At 41.0% G+C, this 26,047-nt stretch overlaps 2 protein-coding genes across 3 annotated transcripts in view; both read right to left on the bottom strand.

Moving 5' to 3' along the window:
* CLTC (clathrin heavy chain) overlaps positions 1 to 17,491 on the bottom strand; it is a 54,275-nt gene extending 36,784 nt beyond the window's left edge. Inside the window, exon 1 of one of the 2 annotated variants that reach the window (XM_048823570.2) lies at positions 17,186 to 17,491. In XM_048823570.2, coding sequence (XP_048679527.1) covers positions 17,186 to 17,227 — 42 coding nt within the window. In that variant the 5' untranslated portion in view covers positions 17,228 to 17,491. The remainder of the gene's footprint in view (positions 1 to 17,185) is intronic. The other variant, XM_048823571.2, reaches the window with a different exon arrangement.
* Positions 17,492 to 23,375: 5,884 nt separating this feature from the next.
* DHX40 (DEAH-box helicase 40) overlaps positions 23,376 to 26,047 on the bottom strand; it is a 140,572-nt gene continuing 137,900 nt past the window's right edge. Inside the window, exon 23 of the transcript XR_012665363.1 lies at positions 23,376 to 24,911. The gene's annotated coding sequence lies outside the window, so the exon portion shown is untranslated. The remainder of the gene's footprint in view (positions 24,912 to 26,047) is intronic.

Genomic DNA, 26,047 nt, shown 5'->3' with positions numbered 1-26,047 from the left:
TGGGCCATTTCCAGCACAAATCCAGGTTTTCTCACCCTCCACCCCCCCACACAAATTCACTCTCCTGCTGGTGCTAGCCCATCCAAAGTGACAACTCTTTACATAATCAAGTCGGGCTATTTCCTGCCTAAATCCAGGTTCTCACACATCCCCCCCCACCCCCATACACACACAAACTCACTCTCCTGCTGGTAATAGCTCATCTTCTCTGTGTATATATAAAGTCTGCTGCAGTTTCCACGGTATGCATCTGATGAAGTGAGCTGTAGCTCACGAAAGCTCATGCTCAAATAAATTGGTTAGTCTCTAAGGTGCCACAAGTACTCCTTTTCTTTTTGCGAATACAGACTAACACGGCTGTTCCTCTGAAACCTCTACTTCCTCCATATTTCCCAAATGAGGAAATTTCCTTCTTAGCTCACAGAGGCATTGTGAGCTTCATGGTTTTCACAGCACTTTAAATATTAGTTTTATTCTGTCTAGGTTAGCCTGTCCCATTATTAATATTTAGATATATCTGTTCACTCTGTGGTAGAAGTAGGTTTAATCTTCTGATCTAAAAGACAGATGTTCCATTTTGAATAGGTTTTTTTCCCCAAAAGTCAGATTCTCCTGTGAAGCTCTTCAATGGATGATCCATCTGCTGTGGCCCAGATTTTCAAACTTACATAAGCAAAAATGTGCAAGTCAGCTTTCCCATATGCATGTAGTCACACCTGCATCAGGGTCTGTATACCATTTGAAAGTCTAGGTCTATTTATAAAAAATTACCAAAAAGGCACCAACTGGCAGGTTAAGCAAACTGTCACTTGTGTTGACTGTGCCATGTCTAGTTTAAACTGGGCTCCTTGGGGACAGAAATGGTGTTCCTCTGTACAACTTAATGTTAGTAAGTCATTTAATCCATTTAAACTCTTTTTAATTCTATTTAAGTTCCACCCATTATCCTTCCAGTCAGTGTTGACAATGCAAGCCACTCTTCCTCTCCAAAGAGTTAAGTGCCTTATGTTTACACTAGGCAGCCACAGCTAATCCAAAAAACAGGAGACTAGCCACTACTACAATACTGACAGGTTTCAGAGTAACAGCCTTGTTAGTCTATATTTGCAAAAAGAAAAGGAGTACTTGTGGCACCTTAGAGACTAACCAATTTATTTGAGCATAAGCTTTCGTGAGCTACAGCTCACTTCATTGGATGCATCATGAAAGCTTATGCTCAAATAAATTAGTTAGTCTCTAAGGTGCCACAAGTACTCCTTTTCTTACTACAATACTGTAGCTCAGTGAACCCTACTCCTCTGCTTAAGCATCCCATAAACTTCTCCTGAATGCTTGAGCTGGTAACAGTAAATGAAGTTATTGCTGTATTTCACATTGCAAACCACGTTGTACTCAGCATGGGAGAGACCACATTGCAATTTGGCTTACTACAGTCATTAGAGACTTCTGTTTATGCATGCAGGCCACAAAAACCAAGCAACATTTGGGACAGAACATGTTGGACACTTCATGTTTTTCAATACTTAGCTAAGATATCAATACCCACTTTATAGGATGGTAAATTGGGAATGTTATGACAAATATGGAAATTTCCTGCAATATCCTTGAAAAATTCTCTTGTATTTAGTTTAAGTATTTTTAGATTAAATGCAAAGTTCAAGCCTTATTGTGGGCTGGAATTGCATGTAACTTCTCAGGGAGGGGGAGATGGGACGTGAACCCCGGGAAGTACAATGAACTTTAAAGGATTTCATTGAAAAAAAAAAAGTGTGGCAGACAAGAATACACTTCGGGACAGTGTCAGGTGGTTGCCTGGAGAATCTCTAGGGGGAGGTGAACGCAAATTCTGGACCTCCAGTTACACAACAAAAAACCCCATGAACTTTTTGACCCTATGGCCTGAGAGCACCACTGTCTGTGATTACCTGTTCCTGGAGTCTCAAGATCAAAGGCTCAGGCTATATAAAGGAGAGTGACTAACCTCTTCATAACAGCTTTAACTCAGATCTAGCACACCTATCAACTTGTTACCACAGGAAAACCCCTTTGAGGTTTGAAGGGCTCACTCCTATCAGAGCCCATGCTGGAGCTGGGGACTGACCTCTGATAAGCTTATTAGCATGCATGTATTTTCTTTTGGTTTTAAAGTGTTTTCACTTTAAGTGTGCATGCTTATCGAGAGCTGTGTGGTAACTTAACACTATTGGCAATTACATTATTCATAGCCTTCAAAGAGAAAGCCAAGTGCAGGCACTGGTCTGTTTTGGCAGTCTAGCTTGCTGGGGATACCACTGTGGACATGAAACTGCAGCCTAAAAAAAAAAAAACACACACTCCTGGCCAAGAGAGATGTGACTATTAAGGAGCCTGGAGCCTAGAGTGTGCACCCTTGATGGACCAATGAGGAGGAATACAGGTGCAGTTTCCCTGAACTGTGTAACATGTCATTTATCTTCTCAGCTCTGACATGGAGGCAAAAATTGGTACAATTCCTGACCCCAAATCATGCTCCCATAGAAGTTTGGGTCTGCTCACTCACTTTTCTCCCCATTCACTCTGCAAAGAGAAAGTCCTGCCCAAGAACTGAGATAGCAGATCACGACCTGACCATTTTAAAACCTTGAGCAAATGTTTCTCATAGTCTGGCAGAGGCACTAAATAAAGTAGAGGCTTATTTAGAATCCCACTTGTTTTTAGTTGCATGATTTCCTCAAGAGTCCAGCCCTCCTTGCTGCTAAATTATATAGCAAGGTTCAAAATGGCTGTATGAACTGAACTGTGTGCAAAAGTGTCCAAGTTAAATTTACTGTAGGAACTATAAGGCAGACCTCAAGCAGATGTACAATTCCACCCTAGTATGGTGGTTACATTGCTGTGGGATCCAAACTAGGAATTGCCTGAATCTATGCACTGAGTAACTTTTTCTGTTCAATTTCAGATAGTTAGAAATTGAACTTTTCCCTTGACTTTCTTGGAAAGGACAATCTATTTGAGTTACAGTAGTCTGAACAACCTGGCAGATGAAATAAGCCTGCATAAGGAAATCAGTAGTTTTTTATCTAGAGTAACTGGAGGGTTAAAATGAAAGCCTAAGCAAGTTTGTGTCTGTGTATTTAACTCAAAGTATAACAGTTCCTTCTGAATATTTTTCCAGCATTTTACTTTCATAACCTTTTGTCCCTCAGTGGGAGAGTATACATTCCCTAGGAGACTGCACACATAAATCTTCAATTGCTTATATGATTGATTTTCCAAGTCAATATTCTTCTTTGGCAACAGAAGCAAGAACTGTTAGACAGCCGGAGTTGTCTATATCAACACATTTACAGAGTTATATCACTTTTTCCTATCCAGGTGATGCAAGTCAACTAGTCAAGCTTTTCAGATCACCAAGGATGTTTGCTTTTTGGCTAACACACAAGAGTTCATTCCCAAGGCTTCCCCCTCCTCCCTACATTAGGGATGATATAGTGTCTTGGACCTGAAGTGGTCTACATAATTATATACTCCTTGCTCAAGTTGAAACACTCCACCTGAAGAGGGAGTGTCATACTCCCTACCTGATTTACTTTAGACACTTGACCAAGCACAGATAGTACTGTAAAAGCCACACCTTCTTAAGTAGCCATTCACATTTACACACCCCACACAATAAGATACCACTCCCTTACTACAGGTATGTGCTAAAGTTGCAATTCATTTGTTATCTTCAATTGTCTGCAGAGCTTTTATTTGAAAAAAGTCTTCTCTTAAGCGAAGATTACAGGATGTTTCCTCCCATGCACTCCACACCACTCCTGAGCTAGGCTACCACAACTATGGTGTTATGATCAGTAGAACAGCAGCACTCGTACTCTGAGCACTGCAATTGCTTGCAACTTGAACAAGAACTTTGTTACTGGTACTTGCCTAGAGCACTTCCCTGTAGCGAACAGGATTACTTTTTTCCCCAGAGTAGCAGCCGTGTTAGTCTGTATTCGCAAAAAGAAAAGGAGTACTTGTGGCACCTTCGAGACTAACCAATTTATTCGAGCATAAGCTTTCGTGAGCTACCGCTCACTTCATTGGATGCATTCAGTGGAAAATACAGTAAGGAGATTTATACACACAGAAAATGAAAAAATGGGTGTTTATCATGCACACTGTAAGGAGGAGTGATCACTTAAGATGAGCTATTATTTTGGGAACTTGACTTGTATTTCACCTCTGCCTGAAGAGATGCACCTTTACTTCAATAGGATTGAAGAGAGAAGATGAACAGGAATATTTTCAGGTTAATTGAAATCTGGTATTAGACAAATGCACAGCTGTTCACATCTACCAAATGTAGATTTTAAACTTCACTGCATTTAAATCAATTAAAGTTGGGTGTGTCCTTTTCTGTACTGGTCTTAAGGTTACTCATATCTGGATAAACTATGGCCATAAACTCAAAAGTTTACTTGTTTTTAAATTCTGAGTTACTCTACCATCTGTCAAGACTTAACCATTACATAAAGTCATCCCAGTAAAGTCAGGGCTATAGCACCATAATATCCAGGCAACTTCCACTTGAGGCAGATTTACCTCAAATAATCATGGCCAAACTGTACCATCTGCCAGAAGTAGTGCTTCATGTACTCGTGTTTTCGATGCTGGTGCCACAAGATATGAGTGTTATCAGATTGCATTTAGTTTGGTTAACAGCAGGCATAAGTAGCAGTTTAACTTTGTCAAGCTGGATCCTAATTACATTGATTTAGAACTGGAATCTTTGAAGTTCAGCTATTACACAAAACTTGTTCAAGCTTTAGAAGTTCACTGTGGCAGTTCAGAGAGTAACTAGTTTGGTTTTATTGGCACTTGCCCATAGATCAGGACAAGGAACATTACCTTCCAAGCTCTGATGGTGAACGCACCTAAACAATGAAAGTTCATTGACAGACTAGTGTGTTAGGTTCATCCCTAGCCAGCTTTCAGCCTATGCCACACTTCTGTACCGTCAACATGGAGTTCCAGCTAGTCTAATTCTAGAAGTGATGGAATATGAGGGGAAGAAAAGCCAGCTTTGCCTAGGTCTACCTAACCAATAGTAGTTAGGGACTAACTTTATAGCCTTCAGAACATTCCTATATGTCCTAGTATCAACGAACTCATGTAGGCCAGATAGGACACTTATTCTCATAAGAACTGTAGTGGAATAATAAATGTTAGATCTTTATATTGCTACTTGGCAGTAGAACCTATTGGTAGATGGCAAAGCCAAAAGCACCCTTTCAAATGCTTTAAGTACAAACTAAAAAATTGAAATCTGCTAACTGCATGCTATTGTGACAGTCTACACTCAACAACCTCCCTTAAATTTACTAAGCACCAGGGTACTTGTCTAGGCAGAAGACAACTATTCTACAATTAAAAACAGTGAGGCAGGATGAATTTGAAGATGGGAAGAAGTTAGATTTGCTTGGCTCTACTCCTTTCCTAAGGATTCTCCTCCCTGGTTTTATATGGGGAATTCAGGTCATCTACATTTTTTTCTAAGAGACAATAAAAACTGGGGAGCAAGGACCATAAACATACCTGCAAGTGAAAGCTGAGAGGGAAAGTAAGTTGTGGTATCTTAAAGAAGGTTCTTGTTTTATTAAGAAAAATTAAACCCATGTTCCTAACATCCCAAGCAATTCAACTAAGTAAAGAGATCTCTGGCAAAGCAGGACTTTTTATTCATAAATAAGAAGTGTGAAGTTTTAAACAAAACCAGTGCTTTTGCCTTTCAGCCTTTATGAAGCCTATAGAGGACAGAAAGATAAAAACTATTTTTCTCTTCCACCCTTGCTCTATATCACCTTTAAGCAGGGCCCCATTTATTCTGCAATGGTGAAATTTGCTGCAGAATTGTTTTCTAGCATCTCAAATTATGCAACTCCGGCTACGTGAATAACGTAGCTTAAGGGTTGATCTTCTGTGTGTCTACACTGCACTGGGTCGACGACTTACCTTATGCTTCTCATTCCAATGGAATACTGGAGTTGACAGGAGAGCGATCCGCAATCTATTTAGTGGGTCTTCACAAGACCTGCTAAATCAACCCCCAGTGGATCAATCATAAGGCATTGATCCCCCAGTAAGTGGAGACAAGCCCTTAGTAATGAGGCCGAGAGAGAGACCAGCTTGCAACCAGTGAACAGGAAGAACCAGAAGTTCATGACACCTAGCAAGCTGAGGAAATGGACTGATTAAGCAGACTATAAGCTTCCCTAGTACATTGTGTGTGGGCAGACTACTCTTAGCTGGACCAACACACCTATCAACCCCATAGAGGTAGACCTGCTTTCTAGATTTAAAAGATTTTTTAGGCTAATCAGGCACCAAGTGAGCTCACCACATTAAAAGCCTTCATAAGCTGATCCCAGTTATCACAACAGACCAATACATTGCTTGGCAGTGCCAGTCTGAAACTTCCTCCAACTTCTGCTCTGTAAGCTCAGAGACAAAGTGGATGAGAGAAGCTTTCAAGGCACACACAGCTCTTCACAGACCTGAAGAACTCTGAGACACTCAAAAGCTTGTCTCTCACCCACAGAAGTTGGTCCAATAAGATTACACTTCACACACCTTGTCTCTAATCTGCTAAACCTCTTCAAACATGGACACACAGCTTCTCATACACACAGAGCATGTTACTGCCTACATGGAGTCATTAAGATTTAAAAACACCACACATTCACACCCCCTCAGATTAGTGTATAAAATGACTTGTCCAGCAGCTTTTTATCTTATGTGGGCTGGGACAAGTTTTAATCACCACTACAGGATGACCCAAGAGAAAAATCCTATTTTAAAAAGGAACTATAATGCAAAAATGATTACACCAGCCTGGGTCTGGTGGTTATTTTAAATTTAATTTGGGGGCAGATCAGGAACCTTTTCTTCACACTTTAGTTCAGCACAATGCAAGTTATTAACACAATGTGCAAAGGAGGTAGACAAAGAGTTAATGGCTCTCTGGGTCTGTCTTCACATACAGCACTGCAGCTGGGTTGCTGTAGATGAGGATACTACACCACCAATGAGAGCGCTTCTCCCATCATCATAGTTAATCCATCCAAGAGGTGGTAGCCATGTTGACAGAAGAATCTCTACACCAGGGGGAGGGGGGGAGAAGGACTAGAAAGTGTCAGTTATACTGGTATAGGTCTGTAGTGTAGACCTGGCCTTAGTTTGCAGTAAGACACCTGAGAGTCTCCTCTAGTTCCCATTTTAAAAGGTACCTCCAGGACAGAGTCTATAACTACAGATCAGTCACAAGCATCTTCAAAGTTATTTATGACAGAAGCGGCAATCTTATTAGTGAAAATGCAGAATAGGATTACAAGTATCAACTTCACTATTAAAGTGACAGAAGTCAGAACTTGTCTTACTTCAAGAAAGTTTCCAACTCAGTCTACCTTGGAACTTAACATGGATGTCCATGCTTGTGGGTGCTAAGTGCCTACCCAAATTACAAGGTACACACAAGACAAGATGGTTGGGGTAATATCTTTTATGGAACCAGCCTCTGTTGGTGAAAGACAAGCTTTTAAGCTTGTCTAGAGCTCTTCTTCAGGTATACACAAGCTGTTTATCACTATGCTTTCAGTAGGGAAACTACATTTCAGTCCTACTTTCCATGAAGTTAGACCCCTGCTGATGACGAACATTAAACTGTAACCTGCAACAAGATATGCTTGTTCAATTAATTATATAAATTACCTAAAGTAATTTTCTTGGTTTTTAAAAATACCTGTCTATCTACACTAAACTTAACCCACTATTGTTATAATCAACTCTGGATACTACTGTTATCAAATGAGAAAAAAGTTTACTTCATGCAGATTCAGGGTCATTTCCCATTTGTAAGCAGGTAAATCTAGAGGCTGAGACAGTATTTGAAGTTACCTTGTGTCATAAATATAAAGGGAAGGGTAAACCCCTTTGAAATCCCTCCTGGCCAGGGGAAAGCTCCTCTCACCTGTAAAGGGTTAAGAAGCTAAAGGTAACCTCGCTGGCACCTGACCAAAATGACCAATGAGGAGACAAGATACTTTCAAAAGCTGGGAGGAGGGAGAGAAACAAAGGGTCTGTGTCTGTCTGTATGCTGCTCTTGCCAGGGACAGAACAGGAATGGAGTCTTAGAACTTTTAGTAAGTAATCTAGCTAGGTATGTGTTAGATTATGATTTCTTTAAATGGCTGAGAAAAGAATTGTGCTGAATAGAATAACTATTTCTGTCTGTGTATCTTTTTTGTAACTTAAGGTTTTGCCTAGAGGGGTTCTCTATGTTTTTGAATCTAATTACCCTGTAAGATATCTACCATCCTGATTTTACAGGGGGGATTTCTTTATTTCTATTTACTTCTATTTATTAAAAGTCTTCTTGTAAAAAACTGAATGCTTTTTCATTGTTCTCAGACCCAAGGGTTTGGGTCTGTGGTCACCTATGCAAATTGGTGAGGCTTTTTATCCAACATTTCCCAGGAAAGGGGGGGTGCAAGTGTTGGGAGGATTGTTCATTGTTCTTAAGATCCAAGGGTCTGGGTCTGTAGTCACCTAGGCAAATTGGTGAGGCTTTTTACCAAACCTTGTCCAGGAAGTGGGGTGCAAGGTTTTGGGAAGTATTTTGGGGGGAAAGACGCGTCCAAACAGCTCTTCCCCAGTAACCAGTATTAGTTTGGTGGTGGTAGCGGCCAGTCCAAGGATAACGGGTGTAATATTTTGTACCTTTGGGAAGTTTTGACCTAAGCTGGTAAAGATAAGCTTAGGAGGTTTTTCATGCAGGTCCCCACATCTGTACCCTAGAGTTCAGAGTGGGGGAGGAACCTTGACACCTTGAAAAATAATAACCTTAATGTGAAGGTAATATCCCACCAGAGGGAAGGAGAATTTTTAAGTGCTATTACACTACACTGGAAAACTCAAATCTGTTGCATTTGTTTTGTGGCTTCCAGGGGAAGAATTAGGAAAAGAATGAAGGTTAGCCTAATTTAGTCATTAGATATTCACTTCAGAAACTAAATATAGGATGTGAAAAATCACATCACAGCTTAAGTTTTACAGGACATCTTGCCAACTCTGAAAGTATAACCAAAAAATGAGTATCTCCAATGCTGCTGGTGTTTCATAAAGTAGTTATAAAACCAAAACATCACAAAGTTATCATAATGCTGCTTCATAAAGTTCTGGCAAGAGCAACTGCTGTTCTGCATCCAGTCTGAAGCAGAGTTCAAGTTTTAAAAACAGAACTGAAGGTTGGACAGTTCAGCTAAATTGCACGATGTACCTTTAGATTATGGCTTCATCTGAATGCACTATTGTAAGAGCAACAGCCATGGTAAGAGAAAAGTATTCAGTAGTAATAAGTATGACAGCCTTTACTGTGATGTACAAAACAAGTATCTTGAATAGTTTGCCACAAAAAAGTACCCCTCATTTGTTAGTATAACTAATGTATGAAACCTGATGAAAATATGTTGACAGCAGTAACTGTTGCATCCTTCCTGAAAAGTCTGCTTTCTTATGACAGAATCTGCTGAGCTTTTATCAAGCTTTCCCCACTCCCCTAGGGCATAAAAATGCTGAGAATGCAGCATTTCCTAGCTTCAACACTGAACAACAGGATATAAGCCATTGTTCTTACAGCTGAGAGAAGGCCCCCTCACCTCCCAAAAAACTGATTTATCTACAGGACTAGGAAGCTAAACAACCCTGGGAACTGAAAGATTTGTAAAATTTTTGTTTTAGAGGTTAAGATTTTAATTTTCCTAATTTAAATTTTCTAAGGAAAAAGTTCAGAGTAGCAGCCATGTTAGTCTGTATCTGCAAAAAGAAGAGGAGTACTTGTGGCACTTAGTACTCCCTTTCTTTTTAAGGAAACAGTGTTACCCTGACTAATTATTGTAAATTTCATATAGCCAATTCACACTGTAGATTAGACCAGTGCACTGAAAAAAACATAAGACAGGCTTAAGGAAGCCTTGCTGGCACTAGTTTATCTTGTGCAGCTTGAATTGAGAGTTGTGTCTTTACTCCCTTTGTTACAGAATGTTTAACTGTCTGTGGTGGCATTTGCCAGAATGTAGCTTTGGAGCAATTCTTGATTTGAGAGTTAGGTGCTATACTGTTGTCTGTTACCAGTACAGTTAGAAACTGTTTTGGAGTTGCATAAAGCATGTCATTTTTCAAACACACCAGTGTGACTTACACACTAAGTTTTACTCATACAGAATGCACATTCCTGTGTTGCATTTGCTGCTTCTCCATTAGAAACCGCATTTGGACAAGTCAATTAGAAAAAAGTCACAGAATTTTAGAAGTTTTAAGAGCACTCACAGAAAACTTGCTAACAGCTGAAGCTTCCTTGTGCTAGGATATCTATGAGCTGCCTCAGCAAGTCAGAAAGGACTTAGACTGCAAAACTAATTTAATTATGTATCAGGACTCAAGTAACTCATCCAAATTCTAAGTTAATATGTTGGTAAGCTGTATTGGCTAAAAAGCTAAATTTTTCAAGTGTTATTTCCTAGATTCCAACAGTGTAGAGACAGCTGTGAAATAACCATTTACATGGCTCAGCTCTATCCTTGTCACTTTCAAGGCTCCCCTAAGTTCATACAGCTACAGTACAAGCTTGAGATCCCAAATAAGATGGCAAAACAGGAAATTCGAAGTCAGGATCTAGCTCATGCTACTATAGCAATTGTTATTGCTCCATCCTAAAGCACCATATCTGCAGCATGCAAGGCAACGAACAGTGAGAACAGAAGATGGCATTTCAGCCAGAGTGCATCCAGCTTGTTTTTGTACATACAGCAGGTGTAGGTCATTTGAAATTGACATAATCACACAGACAGAACAAGTTTAGTCCTCTGCCTCTATTGCTCAACTTTCCATCTGAACAACTCCACACTGAACTGTAGGCTTCCTTCCCAGCTGCATTGCTAGACATTCACCCATTTAGATCAGGCACAGTTTTGCTACATTATTATAAGGCAGTTTACAATATTTTGGAGACTAAGCTATACAAAGGTTTTGGCAACTTTCAAAATGTCTATTCAATTGACATTAATGGGTAAAGCTATTGCACTACATCAGAAACATGCAAGCACTTAGGCTCTAGTTTTTGGTACTTAGTACATCTACTTATAAATCCACCTGCTACAGTAATGAAAGCATTGGGGGGGGGGAAATCACACCCATGTTCAATATGTAGCTTTTCCCAAATAAGTCAATATTCATACTGGTCCAGTGTTACTGAGAGGTGGCCTACAAAGCTTTGGAGTGATTGAGACCAAAGTATAAGAGCAAGTTCACATCTGGGGAGAGACCTTTATGAGTTCTAATTATGCTTAAATTAAAAATAAACCCCACAACCTTAGAGTTTCAGCCTCAATCTTCAGTTTTGTTGCAAACCACCTGACAGCAGTAATATACAATATAATGTCTTCATTTAACTAGTTGGTTGCATTACTCGAAAATAATGCTATATAGTTGGACCAATTAGCTTAAAGACTCAGTAAATAAAGATGAAAAGTAAACTTGTTAAAATAGTATGTTTATTAACTAATTCTCTTGGGGCCAGTAGTTCTGAATGATTCATTTAAATATATAAAGATGTCAATCATCCTTCAAGACATTTGACTGTTATTAATACTAGTATTAAGGTTAAAGTGTTGAGTACTATTATCCCAGCATGTCCTTTACATTAGTAACCCAATATCTAGTAGGAGAACATTCATTAAGAAAGGTCTAATTATTTCACTTCCTTTGTAGACAGCATGTTAGTCAATAACATGTGATTGAAACCAATCACAATTCCTCTATAAATGGTAACAAGGGCACAGGTCATTTAAGCAAGCTTTGATAGATTCACAGTTACATATTCATGTCCCTCCTCCCACCCACCCCATTTTCTAATTTCTGCTAAATCAGTTACAAACCTCACTGGAGGCCCACTACACTTCACTTGTTTTTAGTCTGCAAATGAGATTAGGCGACAGTTAAATTTTAGATTAACTATCGAATGAGGTGCACAGTATATTCTGTAATAAAGTCTTAGAAATATACAGCCTTGCTCTTACAGCTATTCATCTTGAGACGCTGGGAGAGGCAGCCTGTTTGTATATAGTAGAGTCATGCTCATCTACATAATCACTAACAGTCAGAAGTAATACTGCAAGAAGCTTATTTTAACATTGTGTACAAATAATTTACACTTAAATCATACTGCAATTTGATCATTGGTTTTATTATGGATAAATCTCAGGGACATTTAAAGACCAACTCCTATTTAATTGTCACTGGTTGCTAATCCATTGGCATAGCTAGAAAACAAAATTACACTTTCAGAACATGCTTCAATGAATCGCCAGACACTGCCAGTGTGCAGGTGTTTGACAGTATAGAAGTGTCTAGACTAATGACCTCAGCATTCTGTTACTTAATTTTTTGTCCCCGTCCCCCTCCCACCCGAGAGTTCAGGAGTCAAGTGTTGTCAGATAATAAAGTTCTACCAGAAAAGAAAGGTATAAGTCCCTTGCACAGAAGTATTTCTGAAAACTATTTATCTAAAATACTGTAAAGAGCACATAAGAAATTAGGCTGTGCACTTCAAACGCTCATGAAGCCATTTATTTCAGCTCATATGTCTCAGCACTGTAGCCCTAAAGAAGACTGCAACAAAAATCGCTGCTGGTAATATAAGTAACCACTGATGTGAACATTTGTTAATTCACAATGAGCTGTTATTCTGACAGTCTTCTCTGGGAGGAAATGACCCCCCCCCCCAATACCACAAGCCTTTATAAGAAGTATTAAAGCAATGCTTTGAGTACACCTACCACTGTGGCGTTCACGAGATTACTACTACATAGCCAGGCTAGGGAAGGGAGGCATTAATATTATTCATTCCACATTAGGATAGTACTAGCACCCAGATTTTCAGGAGCACTCAGTATTTTGAGTGCTGAACTCTTTTGAAAGATTTGGCCCTAGATGTCTATCAGATTGCTCATTCAATCATTCACAGAAGTTCTAACAGCAAATGCAATTTTTAAAATCTTCTCTAAAAGATTTTAATCATCTAAAAATCAGTAACAGCTTGATGGGGGGGAAAGAGGATTTGAATAGCTTCAACAGGGCAGGAATACAGGATTTTAACCTGTTCAATTGAAAGCCTTTAGGATTTCTACTGACTTTAGTATTACATATCTGAAGAGATTCAATGAGTATATCATAAGATATAACCTGTACACAGTGCATTAGTTCATTGTAAAGAAATTTATAGTATGTTCTTTACATCCACTACTGTGGGGGGCCATTTGATAGCCGTGTTCCTGGAGCGCTCATGGACAGCTAAGAGGAGTCCTGATGCATACAGGACTCAGAAGGTTTCACTTTGTTGGTTTCTACACTTGAACATTTTCTGCATCTAAGATACAGGCTAGTGAAAGAACTCCAATGCATTAGGAGCCCCATGACATTAAGTTAATGTTTGCTATCTCTACATCCAATCTCTCAAGGAAGAATGTTAAGCAAATCAATTTTTGCATCCATAATGAAGGCTTCAGTTTGAACTATAATATGTACTCCCAGAAAGTCAAAGTTATAATGCATTAATCACAATTTGTGTATAGTGTCCTCCAAGTGGCTTTTGGCTTGTGTAAGAAAAAATAAATAAATATTTACTCCTTTCACAATGGACTGCCTCAGAAGGAATCAATGGCCTTGTCCCATCCACACCAGCTAGTCAGATATGCTAGCTGAGGCAGCCATCTTAATTTTCAGAAAATGCCCATTCTCTAATGAGAATCAAAATCTCAGTGTATGGGGATACTGGATACTGACTAAAAGGTGATTAGGTTGCATCTGAAAGTTTATCATACTGATCTTTATACATGTCTGAAACTACTTCGCTACTTCTGAATTGGATGGTGGTTGTTCTATCCAGATCCATGGTGCCAGCCACCATAAAGGCAAGCACGCTATACACTTTAAAGCTTTACAATTGCATTTTGCAAGTCTGTGACCGGAGCCACATTACCAAAGGTTGTTGCCAGGTAAACGCTTTCTTACTGTATCCTAGCCAGACAGATCTCTCCCTCCTCCCCTCCCCCAAATATTTTTAGATCAAATGGCTTTTGAATATAACATTTTGGATTCATCAAGTTGATTTTTCAAAGTATTTTAGTATGTGAAATATGATGCTTAGAAACTGTATCCCACCAAAATTGCCTGAAGGTCATACCTGGGAATGTGTGTAGCAACTTTACTTAATTCAAGAAGTTTTGTTTCTAGAGTTTGCTAACACTATTTGCAAACAATTCAACACTAAAAAAAGTAGACAGGTTTCAGGAGCTCCCTCTGATGTTTTGGCTCCTGTTGCGAAGTTTATGGGTTAAGTGTAGAATAAGAAACCCCCCGCAATATAAGCACAATACAGGGCAACTCAACTGTAAATTTTGGGAAGGATTTTTAGACTGATCAATAACATCTGAAGTTTGGGAATGAGGAAGTTAAACAGCTACAGGCAACCATTTAATAATATCTCCGAGGATAGATACGCAAGAAGCCTTGTGTACCCAGATACTATGGCTAGCTATTCAACTAAGTGCACAAATGCAGTTAGCTTCTACACTTGTACTTGCCATCTGTCAGACCAGAGGTAATATATTTAAGGATGGGGATAAATTTTTGGACTGAACAGTTCAGCTCAAGAGTAACATACTGGCATGAAACCCAGTTAAGAGTTCTTAACATGAGCAGGTAGGTTTCATTTGTCACGAAAGTGTGACAGTGGGTCGGTCACGTGCATAGTTTACATCTTAAATAATATATTATAGATCCATTTTCCACAAAAGCTTAATACAGGCTGATCTATCTGGCACATAAGAGAAGTTACTCCAACTTGTTTTTTCACAGTCTTTCCTACATATCAAGTTTGAACCAATCCAGTCATTTACAGTGACATTTTTGCCTTTAATTAGAAAGGCAATTCCACTGGTCAAAGAGTATTTTAAAATTATAGTGTAAAACTAACTTGCACACTCAAGGATTTAAGTGCTAATTTGACTTAGTCCATGAGGTTGCACAGGGCATAAAGTTATTTTTCCATAGACTATTTAAAAAAAATCAGAAGAAGTAGTTCCCAGCTGGTTCACTTGGAATTTGAGTGCAATTTGTTTCCTCATTGTGTTTCCTGTTGTGTAAGAGATCACTTTCAGATCATGAAACTGACTGTAAAACCTCAGATTAGAGGGACCTGGGGACAATTCTTAAACTGATAGGGCTTCAGTTACCAGTGTTCCTTTGAAAAGGTAACTAGAAATGAAACAAACGTAGTAAATTCTAGTTTTGACTGAGTCAGTTGCTTAAAAAGAAATAGTTGGGGATATGGAGAGATCCATACGAAGCCAACACACAGAAGAAGTTTCCTTCCATTTAAGGAACAGCCAAATTATGAGAGAGACCCCCCCACACACACAAAAAAAAAAATCCACAAGGCTTCAGAAAGCTAGTAGTAGTGCCAGGGTGCCAGCTCAGTCATTGCAAAGACCACCATACAATGCAAATCTCCGAGAAATATTTTGTTGAATAGTATAATTTTGTGCAGTCTCCTTCACAAGTTTTGGCAGGAAGACAAATCACTGCATGACAAAGGTTGGGGGTGCAGTCAGCCTTACATAACAGGATTCCCCCTAGGCCCCTCCCTACATTTGTTACTCCAAAACATGTTTTTTGGAGGGGTGTTTTGTTTTTTAATCGTTAGATCTTCGTGTTTCAGTACTAGGCCACATGCTAGACTTCAGTTCATTAGGATACATAATGTGCTATCTGTAGCGCACAGCCCTAATATTCTTCAGAGATTATTCTGTTCTCTAAGAGACCGTTTAACCTAGAGAGGTAACTTCCAAGTGTACTAATAAAGTAATTGCTTATTGACAGAAATCTACAGGTAAAGTTACTTTGATTAGAGACCATTTGACACTAACAGGGAAGAAAAACCCTGGAGCTTATGTATTTATTGGCCTACACTGCCACAGCTATACACTGCTGTAACTTCCATGTTACTAATTGCATGGTTCCTCCTGGCACAAGGTTAGAAGCTAGTTCTCTGCAAGGAAGTGAGATTAACGCACGACTACAATGAGTGAGATCTACACCTTACAGAACCATTAACATCACCACTACATAAAGATAACTTTGTGGTACTGTCTATTTAGATGTGAGACATGGATGCTAAAGTTAATTCCTATTAGGTCATCCATTTTGTAAAGCTCCTTCAAAACGAAGTTTAGTAGTTTCACTTGGTTTTAACCCAGAGAGAGACTTGCGCTTAATATGGAAAGAGGAACTAAGGCACCGAGGGATCTTCTCAGTTTACCCCTCCCACGACACTGCACCGCCCAGTAGGTGCTGCTGTAGACTTAGGCCCAGGCCCAGCCTCGCCCACACAACAGGCTGAAGTGCACTACTTCATACAGAGAAAATGAGACACGAGAACAGAATCACAGTAAGGAGAAAACCGACTGCTCTGTTTCCATGGGGTCTTTAAGCACATGCTGGACCTTGGACTCTAATCGGGCATTTATATTTTCATGGCACTAAAACATGTGCCACATTTAAGAAAATAAAAGGCAATAAGGGCCCGAGAGAAACACCCTATTTGAGAGGGAGGTTTGACCACCGGCAGCTAACAGACTGTTTCGAGGAAGGAACAAACTAACGACGTATAGGGAAGACGCAGCATCCCTGCGTGCCAATAAAGCCAGTCCCCGGGCCAGCGGGGCGCCAAGGCAGCGGTGTAGTCGTGAGGCACCCCGCACCCGCTCCAGGGAAAGGCGCCCGCTGGGGCACCAGGCTCGCTGGTGCAGAAGGAGGGTGGAGAGAGGCAGGCAGGCTCGCTCTGCCATTCGGCGGCTGGGCGAGCAGTGCCCCTGGGCAGCGGCAGCCCGCCCACGCTCCTCCCGCTGCAGGTGCGCCGGAGCCAGCAGGCGGGGGCCACAGCCCTGCGGCGCACCCCTCCCCTGACAGGAGCGGAGCGCAAGGCCAAGCTCCCTAGGGCAGCTCCCAGCGCCCCCCAGGTGAGATCTGAGCCACGGGGGTGCCCTTAACCCCCACAGGCGGGCTCCCCTCGAACGGCCCCTCAGCGCCCCAAACCCCTTCCCCGTACCTGGAGATGCTCCTGGAAACGGATGGGCAGAATTTGGGCCATGGCGGCAGCGGCGGCTGGTGGGGGCTCCAGCCCGAGACCGGACCGGGGAGTCGCCTCAGGGGCTCCGGGGCACAGAACCGCAATGGCGGAATGGGCCGGGAAGGGAAAGAGAGCCGTTCGATCCGGAAACGGCCCCTGCTGGCGGAGCGATACACACTCTGAAGGAGCAGCCACCTCCTCACCTGCCGGGACCCCGCATTAACAGCGCCGGCCGGGCGGAAGAATCCTGAGGACGGTGGTGAACAGAACTCGGCGTATCCAATTGGAACGGCGGAGGGATCCCCCTACCGGAAGGGACTATTTTAGGACTTATCACACTTCCCTCCCTCGGCCTTTTTTTTTTCTGCCACATCATGCGACCGGGGTGCGGCAACGTCATTTCCGTTCCGCGCTCCAAGGCAGGTTCCGTGATCACGTGGTGGGGGATCCGCTGGGCAAGGTGACCATTCTGCTGGGGTGCCGCCGTCACATCTCAGCCCTCAGTGACCGCGGCTCCGCCACACGCCACCCTTCCCCATGAGCGTTGGAAACGCCGTGGTCCGGGGGTTAGCGTAGTGGGCCGGGGACATAGAGAGCGGCGTTCGAGTCCCAGTTCTGCTACCTCGGTGACCTTGGACAGTGCCCTAGAAGGGGGCTTTGATGAGTCGGGCCTCTCTGATCTTTGGCAGAGCTACCCTTAAAAGCCCGTACGGGGGTCCCCAAGACATGGTGCAAAACCCTGTACTATTGCCAACTATTATTCAGGTTTCAGAGTAGCAGCCCTGTTGGTCTGTGTCCGCAAAAAGAAGAGGAGGACTTGTGGCACCTTAGAGACTAACCCCTTTATTTGAGCATAAGCGTTCCTGAGCGACCGCTCGCTCCATCAGCTGCCTTGAATCCGATGAAGTGAGACGTAGCTCATGAAAGCTCATGCTCAGCTAAATTTGTTAGTCTCTAAGGTGCCACAAGTCCTCCTCTTCTTGTTGCAACTATTATTCAAAACTCCTGAGTCAGGCCCCAAATCATGAGAGGCTGAATTATTTTTTTTAAAAAATAATCCCATGGGGATTCTTTTTATTTGCTGATTTGGGATTCATATTTTTAAAGCTTTTTATCGGTCATGAGAGTTAGTAATTCACCTTTTTTAAAAAATGGAAACAGATTCTCATCTCCATAAAAAACACCAAATGTCACAAAAATTGGCAATAGTGACGGAAGAGTTACTAGCCCCGTATCCTGTCTCAAACAGTGACAAGTAGCAGAACTTCCGGGGAGTGTACAAAACAGTGCAATTTTTGAGAGATCCACCGGTTTGCCCTTCCCGACTTCTCACAGTCAGAGGTTTAAGGTCATCCTAGGCATGGCGGTCCATACCTGACCATCTTGGCTAATAGTCATTGGTGAATCTATGCTCCATGAACTTACCTAGTTCTTCTTTGAATCCAATTATTCTTTTGCACATCACATGGCAATGAGTTCCAGAGGTTAATTGTGCATTATGTGAAAAAGTACTTCCTCTTGTTTGTATTAAACCTGCTGCCTATTAATTTCATTGGGCAACCCTCTGCTTTTTGTATTGTGAGAAACGATGAACAAAGACTTCCCTGTTCATTTTGTCCACATCATTCATGATTTTATAGACTTTATCATATCCCCCAGTCATCTTTTTTCTAAGATGAATAGCCCTACTCTTTTTAGTCTCTCCTAATGTAGAAAGTGTTCTATACCCTTGATCATCTTTGTTGCCTTTCCTCTGTAGTTTTTCCCATATCAGTCCAGAATTCAACCCTTCCCATCCTGACTCTTCAGGCCATCGTCAATCAGGATTTAAAAGTGAGATTATACATCATGTTCTTCAGGTCAACAAACTGCCTGAGTTTGGCGTCCTTTAAAAATATTAGGAAACATAAAAGAGCAAATGTATTCCTGGTGTAACTCTAATGCAGCCAGTGGTGATAGCAAGGAGGAACTAGGCCCAAATAGTTAGGCGGCCAGACCCTTCAATGTAACCAACTATTGTGATTTTATCATGAGATTTGCAATACTAAATATTTTTACTAAAGTTACAGCTCATGGAGTCATGTAATTAAATGAGAATCTCGGGGTTTTCTTTTTCTTTTTTAATTTAAATTTCCAGACCTCATGGTTGCAGAAAAGAATCTTGAGGCTCAAATCCAGAAGGCAAATTTAAAAGAAAAACACTTTTTAAAATCTTATTTTAAATCAATCTCCTATTTTTTAAGGAGGACTGGCTCATAATTTTTGAACATTTGGAGTTGGTAATAATAAACCCTGCATTGTTATGAGATTTAGCTAATGAATGAGTGTAAAGCACTTTAAGATCCTTGGGCGATTGCCAGTGCTACACATACACAAAGTGTTAGTATTATTTGTTTCCTGAAAGCCTTACCAATATGAATAATTGGACACTGGGTACGTTGTACTGACCCAATAGCAGCTTCCTTGTCCAAAAATCAGAGTTAGCTCTAGCCCTTGTGCAGCCCTACACGAAAGAAAACATGTCAGGTACCAACTAGCACCCTTCATAAGAACAGCCATACTGGGTCAGACCAAAGGTCCATCTAGCCCAGTATCCTGTCTTTCAACAGTGGCCAATGCCAGGTGCCCCCGAGGGAATGAATAGAACAGGTAATCATCAAGTGATCCATCCCCTGTCACCCATTCATTGATGGACCTATCCTCCGTGAACTTATCTAGTTCTTTTTTCAACCTTGTTATAGTCTTGGCCTTCACAGCATCCTCTAGCAAGGAGTTCCACACATTGACTGTGTTGTGTGAAAAAATACTTTTTTGTTTTAAACCTGCTGCCTATTCATTTCATTTGGTGACCTCTAGTTCTTGTGTCATGAGGAGTGAATAACACTTCCTTATTTACTTTCTCCACACGAGTGATGATTTTATAGACCTCCATCATATCCCCCCTTAATCATCTTTTCCAAGCTGAAAAGTCCCAATCTTATTAATCGCTCCTCATATAGAAGCCATTCCATACCCCTAATCATTTTTGTTGCCCTTTTCTGAACCTTGTCCAATTCCAATATATCTTTTATTAAGATGCGGCAACCACATCTGCACACAGTATTAAAGATGTGGGTGTACCATACATTTATATAGAGGCAGTATGATGTTTTCTGTCTTATTATCTATCCCTTTCTTAATGATTCCCAACATTCTGTTTTTTTTTTGACTGCCACTGCACATTCAGTGGATGTTTTCAGAGAACTATTCACAATGACTCCAAGATCTTTCTTGAGGGGTAACAGCTAATTTAGACCCCATCATTTTATACATACAGTGAGGATTATGTTTTCTAATATGCATTACTTTGCATTTATCAACACTGAATGTCATCTATCATTTTACTGGCCAGTCATCCAGTTTTGTGAGATCCTTGTGTAGCTCTTCACAGTCTGCCTGGGACTTAACTATCTTGAGTAGTTTTGTATCATCTGCAATTTTGCCACCTCACTCTTTACCCATTTTTCTAGATAATTTATGAATATGTTGAATAGGACTGGTCCCAGTACAGACCCCTAAGGGACACCACTCAAACTTTTGTACTAGTGACCCCTTTCACATAGCACGCCTCTGAGTGCAACCCCTCCTTATAAATTAAAAACACTTTTTTATATATTTAACACCATTATAAATGCTAAATCAGATGCATCAGATGAAGTGAGCTGTAGCTCACGAAAGCTTATGCTCAAATAAATTGGTTAGTCTCTCAGGTGCCACAAATACTTCCTTTTTCTGTGCTTAAAGTTGTTCCACTTTGAATAAATAATTAAATATCCACTGGGCCAGAAAAAGAGACCGATACTGTTACCCAGTGGCTGAGCCCCACTAGGGATGTGGAAGACTGGAGATCAAAGCCCCGTGCCTACGCAGGCAGAGTAGGGATTCAAACCTACATATGCCACACGCCAGGTGAGTGCCTTAACAGGCTTTTGGGTATTTCCTGAACATTCTCACACCAACTGCCTTTTGTGCAGGACCCAACCCTGTAGGTGTGCTCTGAGCATGCCTATGAGTTTGGGACCTGCTGCCAAGAGAGGTAGGGGAACAACCAGTTTGAGAATCCTACTTTGTGGCCACAGGATCTTTAGCTTGTGCTAGGGCTACAAGCAGCTAGGTAGTTATGGAGCAGTGTCAGGACTCAGCCAGCTTTATAACTGCCCACCAGTAGAGACTTTGGTACCTAGGGGGTTAGACAGCAGTTGTACAGTGGTTTTAAGAATCTAAGTAGTGCCTAAATGTTGGACTTCAATACCGTCATGAATCTGGCCCTATGGGACTGCATAGGTGGCACAAGCCTATGGCCATCAATATGTAATGATCTTAGTCTAAAAAATTACAAGTTGTTGAGCATGTCATCAACTCCCTGTGAGGTCAATGGAGATTGACAGCACTCATCAAGCCCCAGGAAGTACTGAGCACCTTACAGAAATAGGTACAGAACACTACTGTTATGAGCTGCATGAAACATTGTTAGAGGTTGAGTTAAAACCTGATTGAAATTGGTGAGAACTCAACATTCAATCAATCTGTCAAGCTGAGTTAATCAGAAGCCCCCCACCTCAGGCAAAAGGGAGTTGGCTAGGACTGGCTGGGCAAGCCTGGAGGGCTTTTTCTGAGTATGGCTATAGGGAGGTATGGAAGGTGGAACTTATAGAAACTGAGAACCAGGGGCCAAAGCAAAATGCAAGGAAGCTAAGCAGTAGTCTCTGAGCAATGTGTCCCTGAAGAGGAGAGAGGGGGGAAAAAAAAAATATCAGAGAGCATGTTTGAGTCTGTTTGGTAAAGAGACTAGGGCTGTAAGCTAAGAAGACCACTTGGTCTTCGTGGTCTTGGTTCCTCCTGCAGAGAAGCAGGAGGTTGCATTCCTTGTAAATGAACAAGATGGCATCAAAGAAAATACCAGACTCCATCAATTTCTACATCCAACTGGAACATCGCCCCTGCTCTAAACTTTGACTAGTCCTGCAGGCTGAAAAGGGGCAATGCTACCCTGCTCTAGTGTGTGTAACAGACAGAATGAACAACATCAGCTTTAGTGGAATGCTTAAAAGCTCTCAGGCTGACATCACTGATCAACATCTTCATGCCAAAGAGTGGATGACAGCTGTACACAGACTGAGCACACTGGCTTTTGTCACTCTGAAACTACACTAGGCGACTGGTGTCCACATTCAGGAGAGACGGAATGCAAAGGTCAGTCTTTGAAGAAGACAACGAGGAATAGCCCCTTAAAGGCCACTTCTATCTCTGCTACAGAGGAAAATGTAAACATTAAAAAGAAAATTGTTACGTGCTCTGTCAGGGAACCAGACCATTATACTTGCAAGAGATGGCCTCAATTACATCTTTGGCCTTTTCTGTCTATGAACCTATGAGACAGAATGTAAAGAAGAAGAAAGAAAAAAAGTGTCCACATTGTCTAGTTCAGGGATAGCCACAGTGCGTCACACAGATCACACACAGCCCTCCAACACTCAACATTCCGCACATTGTAATTCTGCACAAAATAAATGGCCAGATTTTATTCTCTCCACAGCTGCTATGATACAGTAACAGTTTGACAGGCCAGCACCGGCTTCCATTTGACTTTTGCTCTGCTCACCTCCTGCAATGTGTTTGGATAAAAAAGTCCTTATTTAAAAAAAACAAAACAAAAAAACCCATAGAAGAAAGTCCCATGAGGGGCACTCCCTACCTAAAGAGGATTCTTTGTCTATGGCATTTTTCTTTTCTACTTCAAGCAGGACGTGGTTGCTATTTAACTTCTCAAGACCTTTTAATGACATTAGCTTGCCTGCCAGCAATCTGAAGATTTGCTTCCATAAGCCGATCTCAACGCCTGTAGGGCATACATGATTTATAAAGAGAATGGGCTAGAAAACAAGTGTCTCCCCTGGTCATTGCATGAGAGCACAAACCAGCAATTTCTAATGTGTTTCAGAAGCTTATTCAATAAATTGCATCCCCATCCACAAGCTGCTAAAGATGTCAGAGCCCAATCAATATTTTTCCTTCTCAGAGAGAGATTTCTCCAAGTTCACCACTGTGTGCGCCATCCAGATTAGCTTGCTTGAGTCTGACCACATTCTGCTTTCCACTTTGGATTAGGAAATAAACCTGTTGCACTTCATGGAATATAAAGTTTTAATTTACAGTGCATGGATCAGCAGTTCTTCATAACAAGCAGGAAAAGGGTCAAAATACAATTCTGACCATATAGCAAATCAACATTCATCTCTTTCCTTCACAGAAACACATGCCAGGATCTTTTTTAAATTATACAAAAATGAAAAGTATTCCAAGGTTTCAGGTGTCCCCTACAATTCCAGGTCTTGTCAGAGGGATTTTTAATAAAACATTATTGCTGTATGCAGTGGCAATAACGAAAATTTTCAAACTTACCCGTACAGTAACTTAAAAAAAATAAGAAAAAAATCCTCTTGTAACCTAACCCCATAAAAACATAAGATATGTTGAGTTAAAGCTGTTATAGCCTCTTTAACCAATGCATTACAACACATGTGGTCCTTTATCAGAGGATCTTACATACCATATGTACTACTGTAGCCAAACAAATAGAGTAAATTAAAGAGGGTAAGTTAAGGACACCACGTCAAACTAAATTCATATTTTCCTTATGCTGTGGGCTTATGATGCAGTGCTACTTTCTTGTATAGTTGGATCTTAAATTCACATTTTCAAGCTTATTTGCCAGAACTGCAAAACAATTTAATAGATTAAAAAGGCTTAACAAGCAAGAGATGAGGCTCAGATGTGTTCAGTTAGAAAGATAAAAAAATCAAATGTAATATAGCTCCTCAGTAACTTTATTTTTTAAGCAAACACTTCTGCCATAGCAAGAAACCAATTGGTTCCTATTTGTTTAGGACTTTGTGCCTGCAAAATCAGGGATACTGATGTCATTTTTCAAGTTAAAAAAAGGATGCTTCATTGCTACTAAGGAAGTCAAAGGAAATCTCTGCATAACTATATGTCAGGAGGGACATGGGCCCTGAGTAGGAGTGTGTGTTATACCTACAAATGTCAGACTCAGTACGTGGTACAGACATCATCTGAAAGGACACTGCAAGTGCATTCACATTCATACAGTATGATACTGGGTTGCAGGCCCCTTGCAAAAGCAAGGAGGAACCTATCAAATTAGCGAGGAACAGAGTGCTGGCTGCTAAAGAGCACATACTGAAGTAATGACTGTGAAAGAACAAAAAGCTCTTCCATTTGAATACACTGTAAAACACAACAAAGCAAGAGCCTTAGACATACTACTACTTACACTGATCTCACCCAAGAATATATTGATTCACTCATCCCTGTAGGAACTAGAAAGGCATTCATTTTGCAGCTCTCTCTGAAGTTTGTATACACAAAGGGAATTAGAGAAGTCGTGGGCAGCACTGAATTTCACATTGTTAAAGGCAATATGGCTGCAACTTACACAATCTGTAGGCATTAGCTCTTGCTCCTGTTATTACTGTTAATATCTGTAATATAGCCTTAGCTAAGCCTCTTACAATCCAGCGAGTTAACATTGTCCTTTGCAGAGCAGCATAGGGAGTACTCTGTAGCCTCTATAGCTTGTAAAGCTCCTTGATGAAGGGATCATGCTTCCTTCTCTGTTTGGAAAGCACACCAGACATAATGGGCCCTGCCAGAAATACAGAATTTTAATATTGATCACAAATTGCAGTACAATGTATACTAGATACACTGCTTTTTATGCAAGACAGTGTTTTCCTGCAATCTCATCCAAATTAGTATCCTGCAGGCTTTTGAAACCTTACTTCCTAATGTTAGTCTAGAGGCCTAAAAATATTACACAACTCACATGTAAGCATTCATTTCCACAAACGCCATCAAGTCTACCCCTTCAGAATATAGCACCAGGGAAGCCTCTTTGTTCTAAGGCTTTGCATGCTGCACTGTTCCAACAGTGTCACTGTCTTGTAACTGAGTGGTGCTGTATTGACACAAATAGAAACACCTGCCAGAGGAGCTAAGCAGCTGCATCTCCCATTAAAGGGAGCCGGAAATGTAGGTGCTCAGTACCACCCTGTGAAGCCAACAGGAGTTTTGCTGTTGATTTCTATCGGAGTAGAATGGAGACTCTTTGTGAAGAAGCAGCCTGGGTTTCATGTAAGCTCTTTGGGATAGGGGCTGTCTTTTTATTCTCTGGCAGTACAGCACCTAGCAGACGAGGCTTCCAGGCACTACAATAATAGAAATAAATAATAATGAAAAATGTCTCAACCAATTAGCAAAGAGGGTGGACAGAAGAGAGCACAGCTGGACACTACCCACAAATGAAAGCCACAAGAAACATGAGCTCAGACGTAGGAATGTTACGCTATCCTTTTTGGAGCTGATTACCTGCAATAGTGGTTTGATACAAAGTTCATTATTTTACAGAAAGGAAGACATGGTCCCTTCCTTCTGGCGCTTAATATCTAAACAACTTTACCTTAATGAGACATTATAGGATTATCGTAAGAGGAGGAAGCCATCTGTTTTGTGAAAACTTGTCCACCACATTTTTTTCATCGTCTATAAAGAGACGGCTGCTAGTGACATTCACTCAGTCTTGACCTCAGGCAGCGTGGTTTGGTCATATTATGAACTGGTGCAAAAAGGTGGCAGCCAGATGCATGCTTCTCAATATCTAACCAATCTGCATATATTTTCAAATTACTGTTTTGATTTTTAGTCCAGTCCCAGAGCGCTCTTGAAGAAAGGGGGCATCCACACACAATAGCTTTCTTCTCTAAGCAACTTTATCAGCAGCAG

This window comes from Caretta caretta, chromosome 17, assembly GCF_965140235.1.
Source record: "Caretta caretta isolate rCarCar2 chromosome 17, rCarCar1.hap1, whole genome shotgun sequence".
Lineage (NCBI taxonomy): Eukaryota > Metazoa > Chordata > Testudines > Cheloniidae > Caretta > Caretta caretta.
The sequence above is the reverse complement of the archived record's forward strand: the minus strand, read 5'-3'. Positions and strand labels throughout refer to the sequence as shown.